General features: G+C 48.3%; 1 protein-coding gene across 1 annotated transcript in view; it reads left to right on the top strand.

The window, feature by feature from the left end:
- The first annotated feature begins 4,401 nt into the window (after positions 1-4,401).
- The window catches only part of LOC137208739 (receptor-type tyrosine-protein phosphatase U-like), a 274,206-nt gene continuing 265,451 nt past the window's right edge, over positions 4,402-13,156 (top strand). The window contains exon 1 of the mRNA XM_067709316.1: positions 4,402-4,658. Within this exon, the coding sequence (XP_067565417.1) occupies positions 4,556-4,658 (103 nt within the window). The 5' untranslated portion in view covers positions 4,402-4,555. The remainder of the gene's footprint in view (positions 4,659-13,156) is intronic.

The following is a 13,156-nucleotide window of genomic DNA, read 5'->3' as shown; positions in this document are numbered from 1 at the left end:
ACTCATTACCTCCCAGGAGGTAAAGATGGTGACACTGGCGGACAAAGTGTCCTCTCCTTCCCCCACCCACTGGACAATGGGGGAGTTCGGAAAGGTAGGGAGGAGAGGGGAGATATTCCTGGCAGGGGAACAGTATAAGCAAAGTCTCAGATGCGGGAGCTTAGATGGTAAAATAAGGGGATGGTGAGGAGATAGGCCTGACTGAAAGACGTGCTGGGGACAAGGGACAGATGTCCGCGTGCACAGGGAAAACGGCCTGTCCTGTACAGCTCAGAAGGCCAGGGACTCACATCTTAATAGGCAGGTTGGGTGGGTCCCGTCACCTCTGACTCTGGGCCCCACTGGGTCCTCTCCGACCACGTGCAGACTCCACATGCAGATCCGGAGGCTGGGAGGTGTCCCTGGCACTCAGAGGACACGGAGCTGATCCCGGGCGTCTGTGTAGGGAGGGGCAGGAATGTTTTCATCCTCATCCTCCTTCTGGTACCATCACGGTCATCATCTGCAAGGGGTAAGTGGGGCTGGTACCCTGGCCCCCCTCCAGGTGGCCGTGGAGGCCTGGTGGCCATAGTGACACGGTGGCTGGGGACAAGCAGGGCAGCTTGCTGTGGACGAGTGTGTTGTGAGAGGGGGTCTTGCTGGCCACCAGCCCCTCCCTCTCCTGAGGGTCAGTTCCAGCCTGAGCATTGGGCCTGTGAATAAACCTTGTGGTGGGAAGACAGGACCCTGCAAATGGAAAGGCCTGGCTGCTGGTGGATGCCGGGTGCCACTGTCCAGGGAAAGAGCTCAGTAGGGAAGCTGCTCCAGTTGAAAGGGTGTTTGCAAGGGATGAGTCTCTTAGTGCACTTTACAGTGGGCAGCATGAATCTCAGTACATCTTAGAATCCAGAACTTAGAATCATGGAATCTTGGAGTTTCATAAACCCAGGACTTGGGATTCTAAGACTGTTAGAACTGAGAATTGTAGAGACTCAGATCCCAAAAAGTGACCACTCCAAGGTAGTTCAGGGCATCTAGTCTAACAAACAAATTATCTTCAAAAATACAGGGGGAAAATTACTTTAAACCATTCTGTTGGAGCACAGTACATGGAGTTACTGAAGGCTGAGCCTCGGCTTGGAGCAGGTGGGAGCTTCTGAGACCCCTCTGCTCTCCCTCCCCACCCCACCGCATTCCCCACCAAGCAGTCCCAGGACTTTGTGGTCCAAGTCCCTTAATTGAGGGATGGAGATGCTGAGGCCCAGAAGGGGCATGGACCTGGGAGTCAGGTCCCATGGACCTGGGAGTCAGGTCCCTGGGACCCAGGGAGCCAGAGGCAGAGCCTGCTCCACCCTCATCCCGCCTGGGCTCTGCGCAGCTGCTGCCAGGCTGGTCGCCACCTGGCCAGTTGGCACAGGGACTCAGGGCTGCCAGAAGCAGATAAGCAGGATCCAGGGGAAGGAGAGAGAACTGACTGTGCCTGAGGCCAGGCACAGGCAGGAGAGATCCTGGGAATGTGGCAGCTGGGGGGCGTAACAGGGGAAGGGGGGCCTGTCGAGGGCACTAGGCTTGATTTTTCCCCGCCCTTCTCTCTGCACAACTTCTCAAAATAAAACATCTAAAACCGTAATTTTTTGAGCAATTACTCTATGCCAGGAGCTCTACACATATCACCCATTAGAACAGTAATCATTAAGCACCTACTGTGTACCAGGTACTATTCAGCACTCGCGATACATCAAAGAATTTTTCCTTCTTGGATCCTGACCCACAGAGCAGGTCTGAGTCCCTTTTCACAGATGAGGAAACTATCATTAAGTGACTTACCCATGTCACTCAGCTGATAAGTGGTAGGGCCTGATCGAACCCAGGCCCGACAGCAAAGCCCGTCCGCCTCACGGCCCGCGATGAGAAGGGCCTCACCACGGCTGGCACACAGTAGGTGGGCCTAAGTGGCACGTCTCTGTCCTTCTCTCAGGAGTGGTCCTGCCTGCAGAGGTCCTGGGAGTTGATTCTCAGCGCAGTAGTGGGGGGCAGTGAGGGGCAGATAGAGACGGCTGTAAGGGAGGGCTCAGATGTTGGGGGGTATTTGGTAGTATTTGGCATCTTAGAAATCTACCCTCAAGGAGACAGGATTTGCCAAGTGGGGGCAGGGGGAGAGGAAGACTGCCACCCAACCCAGCAAAGAGCGCTGGTGCTCAGTTCTTCACGCAGAATCCGCACAATAACCCTGAGAAGAGGCACTGTGATCACCCCATTTTACTGATGAGGAAACTGAGGCTCAGGGAGGTTAAGGGACTCCTCAGAGGTCACAGGACGGGCAGACCTGGGGTTATAACCCAAGTCCCGTCGGACTCCATGGTCTATCCATGCTGCTCTGTTTCCTGCCTCTGATCGCTGACCCTGCAAGCCTTCCAGAACATTCCCCTTACCTGTGCTTGTCCCTGCCTTGCACAGCAGGCTCAGGTGGCCCAGGGCCAGCCCAGAGGATGGTGGTCTCTCACCTCCTCCCTGGACCCTCTTCTTGCATCGAAGTCACCCACTGTCACACTGGCTTTTCCAGCAACCACACCCCCGTCAACTCACGTGGAGTCTCCAGCTCGGCTTTTCCAGGAGCTGCTGACAAGGCAGCTCGCCCTCCCTCTCTGCTTTGCAGCTAATTTTGAACCTAAATGCAGAACTTTTCCAAGTGTCCATGTTACGTGGCATCTGCTTGATCTCACCCTGAGAAGGGCTGGAAGCCTCAGTGCAAGGTGTCCCTCCTGGCTGTGTCTGTGGAGCTGGTTGGTTGGTGTTTCAGGTTCTTCTTCCAAGTGGACCAGGAGGCCTGGGTGGGACCAGAGCCCTGGGGTACACCCCTGCAGAACTTCTAGGCCGATATCCATGGTGACAGGCCCTCCTTGGACACCATTGTTCAGCCAGCTTGACGGGCTGTCCTCTATCTGTCTTCCCTGTGGTTGCTGGTGTCTGACCTGTCCCTCCCTCCCTCTGTCTCCTTCCATCTCTCTCTCCCCTTGTCATTGTCCCTTTACTCTCCTCCTCCTCTGTCAGTCCTCTTGCCCCTTCTCCCTCCTCACCTCCCTTCCTCCTCCACCTTCTCTCTTATGTTGATGGTCAAGGTCACAGCCACAGAGGCTTCTTCTCACCTGCCCCCAAAGGGGTCTTTGGCTCTGCCCTGGGCCACAGTGAGGGTGATGCCCAGAGCCCGCAGGTGGGGCTGGGAGCTGGAGGCCTGGGCCTGCTGAGCCATCTCTTGTCCAGACTGGGAAGGCCGCACCCACTGCAGTGCACGGCAGCACTGGTCCCCAGCGTGGACACAGAGCCATCTTAGCACAAGAAGGACGTCGAGGTCCTGGCAGGAGGGGCACCCAGAGGTCATCCTGTCCCCCTTGGGCCCCAGGCAGCTCTTGAGCCAGGAGGGGCTGAGTGGAGTTTGCCTGTTTGTCTGGGGGATCCCTGCACTGGCCTCTTCATCTCCATGGATGACCAGTGTCCCTGAGCCCACGTGACCCGGAAGTCCTCTCTCAGGTCTGCCCCACACCCTGCACGCTGTAGGACCTAGAGGTGAACGGCTCTCTCGTCCCGAGCCTTCCCTGTGATTGGGCCCTGGCTCTTCTCCAGTCTCAGCGCAGGTCCCAAGTCCTTTCCCTTTGCCCGCTGCGCAGCCCCTCGGTCTTGGAGCTGTGGTCCTTGCCTCCCCACCCCGTCCTCCCTCCCACTTTCCTCCAAGTTCCCTGGGGCCACAAACGGCCATCCTCATCTGTAAAGCTGGGCTGCAGGCCTGGGCTGTATGGCCCCTGCCCAGGGGCTCTCCAGAAGCTCTGCCCTCTCGGGAGGGGCCGGGGCCTCTCGCCTTCTCTCTCTGCTGCTGCCGGTGGCTGGATGGGCTGGTGGGAGCTGATGTGAGGGGGGCCCCACGTGGGTTTCTGTTCCAAGTCCTTTGTGTCTGCTAATGCAACCAGGCCTCTACAGGGAAGTGGGCATGGGCAAGGTGGGAGCTCAGGCCCTGCCCATGGCCAGACCTCCGGTCATGAGGGAGGAGTGAGGATGGCCTCATGCAGCCCTTCCCCACCACTGGATAAAAATAGTTCAGCTTGTAAGTCTCTGGAGCAGTCAAGGAGAAAGGAGGATGGAGAAGGGGGCATCCTGGCCCTGGAGCTGGGGCAGCCCTAGTCCTAGTTTGGGGTGCGGTGAGGGTGGCTATCTGCTCTGACACGAAAGCAAGCCCAAAGTGAACTGTATCCCCATTTGCTGCATGGGGTCCCAGCCTGAGGCCACTGGTGTTCCATCCCTTGCTGTCAGCAGAGGTCCCCAGGACAGGGACCCTGCCCAGCCCCTCTTGGGGGAGGCAGCATCTCACTGGGTCTGGTGAGCAAAGGATGGAGGCAGAGCCCCCTCAGCATCTAGAGATGCTTCTAGGCTGGCTCCTGGCTTCAAGGCCCCCTGACTGCCAGGTCTCCCCATCCACCTCTGGCTGCTGTCCTGCCCAGCTGAGCACCCATGTCTCCCATCAACCTTCCTCTGCAGGAAGCCAGTGACCAAGGCCACGGTCAAGTACCGCCAGGAGAAGACCCACATGATGAGTGCCGCGGACCGGAGCTTCACGGACCAGAGCACCTTGCAGGAGGATGAGCGGCTGGGCCTCTCCTTCATGGACGGCCATGGCTACAGCCCCTGGGGTGAGTGCCCGGCCCTTCCTCGTGGCCCCCAGGCACTCCTCCCCCAGACTTCTGAGCCAACAGCCCAGAGCCCCACATCAGATGATTCTGTAACACCCCGAACCAACAGTACTAAGCATCCTGCTGGGTACCAGCACTGGCCCTGGGAACACAGAGAAGGCACAGCTGGTGATCTGTACTGTGCACTGGAGGAGCTTGCAAGGGACTCTACAAAGGTAAGAGGAATGCAAGATCAAATGTGACGGTTATCAAAGAGGAGATGCAAGGTGCTGCCGTATGAACAGAGGACACTGGAACGGGCTCACCATTTATTGAGTGCCTGCTGTGAGAGGCAGGGGATCCAGGGGCCGAGAGGGACTGATCTGGAGCCACACATGCTTGGAGTTGTCTCTCAGATCCTCTTAGCTGTGTGGCCCAGGGCAAATCGCTTACCCTCTCTGAGTGTCTGCTTCCTCCTCTGTAGAATGTGGTAGAAATCATAGGGCTGCTGGGAAAACAAACTGAGACTGTGCATGTAAATCCCTTGGTGTCCAGCCTGCCCCCAGGAAAAGCAGCACAGGCATTGCGTGTATGTGCTGGGCCCTGAGCTAAGAGCTAGGAGCTTCACTAACTCTCTTCTTTTCATGATGTAGTATTTTATTTGTATTTATTTCTATAAAAAATTCTATATAACAAATGTGTAAATTATGAAGCATAACAATAAACTGCTGTGATTCGGAACTTAGGAAGTAGAAGGTTTCCAAGAGAATGGAAGCCCCTGGGTGAGCCTCCTACTGTCTCCCAGAGGTGACCACTGTCCTGCATTTTGGGTTTATCCTGTCCAGTTTTCTTTGTAGTTCGACCACATATGTCTATACCACCAAGCAAGGCATCATTTAGTTGTGCCTCTGTAATCTTTATAAAAATGACCTCATTACGTATGAATTTTTCGGTGCCTTGAATTTTTTGCCCAGTGTTGTTTCTAGATATGTCCATGTAGATGTGTGCACCGTGGTTCCTTCATTTCGCTGAGGTATGGTATTTCATCCTAGGAATACATCACACTTTATGTAGCCATCCTCTCTCCATGGATATGAGTTATTTCTACTTTCCGTTTGGTTTTTTCTAGTTTTTTGTTTGCTCGTTCTTCTAAATGAGGCTGCTGTGAACATTCTCGCCTGAATCTCCTGATGGACCTGCGCAGCAGATTCTCTGGGGTGCATTCTGGAAGGGGAATTGCTGACTTGTGGGGTGTGTATTTGTTCAACTTTACAAAGCAGTGCCAAACTGTTTTCAAAAATGACTGTGGTTGTTTCCACTCCCAGCAGCGATGTGTCAGAGTTTCCATTGCTTTACATCCAGACCCGAATTTGTCAGGCTTCTAAATTTTTGCCAGAATAGTAGGAGTGAAATGGTGACTCTGTTTCATAATTTTCATTTCCCCGATTACTAATGAAACTAAACATATTTTCAAATGATTGTTGGCCTTCGGATTTCTTCTGTGAAATGCCTATTTGTGCCTTTTATCATATTTTCTACTGTTTGTTGCCATCCTGATGATTTTTAGGAACCCTTTATTCATTTAGGATAATAGCCATTTATTGATTCCGTGCTGCGAATGTCTCCTCCCCATTTGAGACTTGTCTCTTCACTTTACTTGTAGTCTTGGATGAACAGAAGGTCTTTATTGTTCTTTAGACAAATTTTTCTATGCTTTCCTTTTTTGGTTTGCACTTTTAGTGCTTTGGTAAGGAAATCCTTCCCTACCCAAGGTCATAAAAATAGTCCTTACTTTCTTCTAAAATACTTAAAGCCTTGCATTTCACATTCAAATCTTTATCCATCTGAAATTGATTTTTGTAGTGTTCTGAGATGGGGATTTGATTTTCTTTTCCTATATGGATCACCAGTTGTTGTAGCATAGATCATCCCAGGTCTACAAGGAAAATTTCATCATATGTTGACTTTCCTTATGCATGTGGATCTGTCTGCAGACACTCTGTTCTCTTCCAATATGTTAGTACTAATCAGTGTGGCTTTATAAGTTTCATATCTGAAATGCAAGTCCCCTGCCTTGTTCCTCAGGTGTTTCTAGACTATTTTTCCCCTTATTAGTTTTCTTATGAATTTTATAATTGGCTTGTCAAGTTCCTTGAAATATGCCTTGGAATTTTGATTGGAATTTTATTAAATCTGTAGAACTATTTAAGGAGAGCTGTCGTCTCCTTACAACATTGAGTCTTCTCATCTATGAATATGATATATCTCTTTACATTTAGGTATTGAGTATCTTTCAATAATTTTCTCCAGAAATTTCCTGAACTTTTTATTGTTAGGCATATTCTTGTGTCTCTTATATTTTTTATTGTTATTGTAAGGGGTATCTTTTACACTAGGATTTCTAAGTGTTCCTGGTAAATAGAAATACAAATGATGTTTCTATGTTGACCTTATATCTATATTCTTTGTTTGAGTCTCATTAATTTTAATAATTTGCTTGTAGATTCTTTTGGATTTTCTATGAGTAGGGTCAAAGAAGCTTAGAATAATGGAAATTTGTTTCTTTTTTTCTTATTCATTAGCCTTTCATTTCATTTTCTTGTCTTGTTGCACTGGCTCTGGTTGAGAGATTGAAATCTCCAAAACAATATTGAGTGGAAGTGGTGATAGGAGCCATCTTTTCTTGTTCTCCTGATTTTAAAGAAAATTCTTCTACATTTCAACATATGCTGTAGGTTCTTGATAGACACATTTTAACAGGTTTAAAAAGTTCCCTTCCATTTCTAGTTTGCTAAGCATTATTTTGTTGATGAGTGTTAAATTTCCTGGAGCATATATTGAGATGAATCTGTTAATATGGCAAAAATCATTTACAGATTTTTCTAATGTTAGTTGATCCTTATATGCCTGGGATAACTCAACTCAGTTATAATGCATGATTATTTTTTCAGTAACTTAATAGTGTTTATGACTTTCACAGTTATGATCATGAGAAGTATATGAACTGTAATCTTTCTTATAATACCCTTGCCTGATATTTGGAATCAGTAGTATAGTAGTCTCAGAAAATTTATTAGGAACTGTCCCCTTTTTCCCAATTTCTGGAATTTTGGAGTGATATATTCCTTGAAAGTTTGGTGGAAATCATCTGTAAAACAATCCAGGCCTAGCATTTTTCTTACAGGAATGATTTTAAGTTTATAATATAATTTATTTAAATTAGCATGAGATTATGCAGACATTCTGTTTCTTTTTAGTCACTTTAAGTCAGTTATACTTTTCTAAGAAGATATCCATTTAATCTAAGTTTCAAGTTTATTGGCATACACTAATTCACTCTAATGTGCTGTTATTTTTTAATACCCCCCATAAATTATTTCAGCAGCTCTTCACAATGGTTATTATCAACTCCTCATTTTACATGAGGGGGAAAAAAAGGCTTGAGGAAAGGGAGTTACTTGCCCAGGCCACATATCCAAAGAGTGACAGAGTCAGGGTTTAGAACTCAGTATTTCTAAGTTGCAAACACATGCCATTCCTACTATACCACACTAGGCTTTGAAGAATGGGGTAAGATTTGGACACACATTTACGGGAAGGAAAGACAGTACAGCTGTAAAATAGCCAATCCAAGAGCGTGAAAGTGGGCAAGTGTGAAAGACATGGAGAGATCTGACTGGGCTGGAGACTGGGCCAGATTCTCAGGTGAGGAAGGTGGTGAGGGGCAGTCTCCCCGTGAGTCTTGGTGAGGTGTTCAAAGAAGCAGGAGAGCTGTATAAAAAAATTAAAAAATAAAAAAACAAAGAAGCAAGAGACACAGGCTTTGCTCCCAGCAGCCTCAGCATCTAGTTGGAGAGACATGACTGTATTTGGGGAGGCAAGATCAGGCTCTTTGCCACATGGGTGGTATGAACAATTAACGCTATCAGAGTTCTGAGAAGGGATGCCAGGGTGGTCAAGAAAGGCTTCCCTAGTGAAATAGGATTTGAACTAAGATCGGCAGGATTTGACTCATAATTAGGGGTAAAGGCACTGTAAGCAGGATACAGAGCATGGGCAAAGGTATGGCAACTGGAAAAGCCAGGGATTTAGGAGACTGGAACCGAGCCTCAGCACCTGTATCTCCTTTCTCCATTTACCACCTGCTGTCCAGCCTTCGCCTCCACATTTTTCCCTCCCAGCAGCAGAAGCAAGGTGTATTCTCTGACATTTGCCATGACACAGGGCCCCATGCCCAGAAGGGCCTCATAGCTGGTTTAGTACCTTGTTATCACTGTTTTGAAATTCTTCATAATTTTATCTTGGAACTTGCGTTTTGTAAGTGAAGTCCGAAGTGACAACGGAGGCTGCAAGTGAGCTGGGGAGATCCATGCTTATATGTGCCAGTGATCCTTATCACCCCATTTGCATAAAGTGGCCATGATGCCCTCTAAGCACAGAACACCAAGGGACCCACGATGTGTGGGCAGGAGTTCAGCCACACGCAGAGGGAGTACAAGCTACCACTTCACACCCACTAGGATGGCTATTATTAAAAAATTAATTTTATGATACAGATGAACTTATTTGCAATGCAGAAATACAGACACAGGCGTAGAGAACAGACGTATGGATACCAGGGGAGGAAGGAAGGGTGGGATGAACTGGGAGATTGGGATTGACATATATACACTACTATGTATAAAATAGATAACTAATGAGAACCTACTGTATAGCACAGGGAACTCTGCTCAGTGCTCTGTGGTGACCTAAATGGGAAGGAAATCCAAAAAAGAGGGGATATATGTATATGTATAGAAGATTCACTTTGCTCTAAGCAGAAACTAACACAACAATGTAAAGCAACTATACTCCAATAAAAATTAATTTTAAAAAGCAGAATATAAGAAGTGTTGGTGAGGATGTGGAACCCTTGTACATTACTGGTATGAAAGTAAAATGGTGCAGCCACCGTAGAAAACAGTATGGCAGTTCCTCAAAAAAATTAAAAATAGAATTACCATGTGATCCTGCAAGTTCACTTCTGAGTATAGACTCAAAGGAATCCAAAGTGGGGACTTGAACAGATGTTTGTACAGGCATACCTTGTTTTACTGCACTTCACAGATACTGCATTTTTCACAACCCTGCATCGAGCAAGTCTACTTGCAACATTTTTACAACAGCATTTGCTCACTTTGTGTCTCTGTGTCACATGTATTTGGTAATTCTCTCAATATTTCAAGATTTTTCATTATTACTGTATTTGTTATTGTGACCGTGATCTTTGATGTTATTACTACAACTCACTGAAGGCTCAGATGATGGTTAGCATATTTTAGCAATAAAGTATTTTTTTTTTAAACATCTTTATTGGAGCATAATTGCTTTACAATGGTATGTTAGTTTCAGCTTCACAACAAAATGAATCAGTTATATATATACATATGTTCCGATATCTCTTCCCGCTTGCGTCACCCTCCCTCCCACCCTCCCTATCCCACCCCTCCAGGCGGTCACAAAGCACCGAGCTGATCTCCCTGTGCTATGCGGCTGCTTCCCACTAGCTATCTACCTTACGTTTGGTAGTGTATACATGTCCATGCCTCTTTATTGCTTTGTCACCGTTTACCCTTCCCCCTCCCCATAGCCTCAAGTCCATTCTCTAGTAAGTCTGTGTCTTTATTCCTGTTTCACCCCTAGGTTTTTCATGACATTTTTTTTTTCTTAAATTCCATATATATGTGTTAGCATACGGGTCTCTTGTAGACAGCAAATATATGGGTCTTGTTTTTGTATCCATTCAGCCAATCTGTGTCTTTTGGTGGGAGCATTTAGTCCATTTACATTTAAGGTAATTATCGATATGTGTGTTCCCATTCCCATTTTCTTAATTGTTTTGGGTTTGTTATTGTAGGTCTTTTCCTTCTTTTGTGTTTCTTGCCTAGAGAAGTTCCTTTAGCAGTTGTTGTAGAGCTGGTTTGGTGGTGCTGAACTCTCTCAGCTTTTGCTTGTCTCTAAAGGTTTTAATTTCTCCATCAAATCTGAATGAGATCCTTGCTGGGTAGAGTAATCTTGGTTGCAGGTTTTTCTCCTTCAACACTTTCAATATGTCCTGCCACTCCCTTCTGGCTTGCAGAGTTTCTGCTGAAAGATCAGCTGTTAACCTTATGGGGATTCCCTTGTGTGTTATTTGTTGTTTTTCCCTTGCTGCTTTTAATATGTTTTCTTTGTATTTAATTTTTGACAGTTTGATTAATATGTGTCTTGGCGTATTTCTCCTTGGATTTATCCTGTATGGGACTCTCTGTGCTTCCTGGACTTGATTAACTATTTCCTTTCCCATATTAGGGAAGTTTTCAACTATAATCTCTTCAAATATTTTCTCAGTCCCTTTCTTTTTCTCTTCTTCTTCTGGAACCCCTATAATTCGAATGTTGGTACGTTTAATGTTGTCCCAGAGGTCTCTGAGACTGTCCTCAGTTCTTTTCATTCTTTTTTCTTTATTCTGCTCTGCAGTAGTTATTTCCACTATTTTATCTTCCAGGTCACTTATCCGTTCTTCTGCCTCAGTTATTCTGCTATTGATCCCATCTAGAGTACTTTTAATTTCATTTATTGTGTTGTTCATCGTTGCTTGTTTCATCTTTAGTTCTTCTAGGTCCTTGTTAACTGATTCTTGCATTTTGTCCATTCTATTGTCCATTCTATCTCCAAGATTTCGGATCAACCTTACTATCATTATTCTGAATTCTTTTTCAGGTAGACTGCCTATTTCCTCTTCATTTGTTAGGTCTGATGGGTTTTTATCTTGCTCCTTCATCTGCGGTGTGTTTTTCTGTCTTTTCATTTTGCTTATCTTACTGTGTTTGGGGTCTCCTTTTTTGCAGGCTGAAGGTTCGTAGTTCCTGTTGTTTTTTGTGTCTGTCCCCAGTGGCTAAGGTTGGTTCAGTGGGTTGTGTAGGCTTCCTGGTGGAGGGTACTAGTGCCTGTGTTCTGGTGGATGAGGCTAGATCTTGTCTTTCTGGTGGGCAGGTCCACGTCTGGTGGTGTGTTTTGGGGTGTCTGTAGACTTATTATGATTTTGGGCAGCCTCTCTGCTAATGGGTGGGGTTGTGTTCCTGTCTTGCTAGTTGTTTGGCATAGGATGTCCAGCACTGTAGCTTGCTGGTCGTTGAGTGAAGCTGGGTGCTGGCGTTGAGATGGAGATCTCTCGGAAATTTCTGCTGTTTGATATTATGTGCAGCTGGGAGGTCTCTTGTGGATCAGTGTCCTGAAGTTGGCTCTCCCACCTCAGAGGCACAGCACTGACTCCTGGCTGCAGCACCAAGAGCCTTTCATCCACCCGGCTCCTTAATTTGGGATGATTGGTTGTCTATTCAGGTATTCCACAGATGCAGGGTATATCAAGTTGATTGTGGAGCTTTAATCCGCTGCTTCTGATGCTGCTGGGAGAGATTTCCCTTTCTCTTCTTTGTTCTCACAGCTCCCAGGGGCTCAGCTTTGGATTTAGCCCCGCCTGTGCGTGTAGGTCGCCGGAGGGCGTCTGTTCTTTGCTCAGACAGGACGGGGTTAAAGGAGCCACTGATTCGGAGGCTCTGGCTCACTCAGGCCCGGGGGTAGGGAGGGGCACGGAGTGTGGGGCGGGCCTGCGGCGGCAGAGGCCGGCGAGACGTTGCAGCCTGAGGCGCGCCTGTGCGTTCTCCCGGGGGAGTTGTCCCTGGATCCCGGGACCCTGGCAGTGGCGGGCTGCACAGGCTCCCCGGAAGGGCGTGTGGCTAGTGACCTGTGTTCGCACACAGGCCTCCCGGTGGCGGCAGCAGCGGCCCTAGCGTCTCATGTCTGTCTCTGGGCTCCGCACTTTTAGCCGCGGCTCGCGCCCGTCCCTGGAGCTCTCTCAAGCAGCGTTCTTAATCCCCTCTCCTCGTGCACCAGGAAACAAAGAGGGACGTAAAAGTCTCTTGCCTCTTCGGCAGTTCCAGACTTCTCCCCGGACTCTCTCCCGGCCAGCCGTGGTGCACTAACGCCCTGCAGGTTGTGTTCACGCCGCCAACCTCAGTCCTCTCCCGGCGCTCCGACAAAAGCCGGAGCCTCAGCTCCCAGTCCCGCCCGCCCCGGCGGGTGAGCAGACAAGCCTCTCGGCTGGCGAGTTCCGGTCGGCCCGATCCTCTGCGCTGGAATCTGTCCGCTTTGTCCTCCGCACCCCTGTTGCTGTGCTCTCCTCCGCGGCTCCCAAGCTCCCCCACTCCGCCTCCCGAAGCCTCCACCCGCGAAGGGGCTTCCTAGTGTGTGGACACTTTTCCTCCTTCACAGCTCTCTCCCGCTGGTGCAGGACCCGTCCCTATCCTTTTGTCTCTGTTTAGTTTTTTCTTTTGTCCTACCCAGGTACGTGGGGGGTTTCTTGCCTTTTGGGAGGTCTGAGGTCTTCTGCCAGCGTTCAGTAGATGCTCTGTAGGAGTTGTTCCATGCGTAGATGTATTTCTGGTGTATCTGTGGGGAGGAACGTGATCTCCGCGTCTTACTCTTCCGCCATCTTCCCG

The sequence above is a fragment of the Pseudorca crassidens genome, chromosome 2, assembly GCF_039906515.1.
Source record: "Pseudorca crassidens isolate mPseCra1 chromosome 2, mPseCra1.hap1, whole genome shotgun sequence".
Lineage (NCBI taxonomy): Eukaryota > Metazoa > Chordata > Mammalia > Artiodactyla > Delphinidae > Pseudorca > Pseudorca crassidens.
Note: the sequence above shows the minus strand (reverse complement) of the source record. Positions and strands in the feature narration are given on the sequence as shown.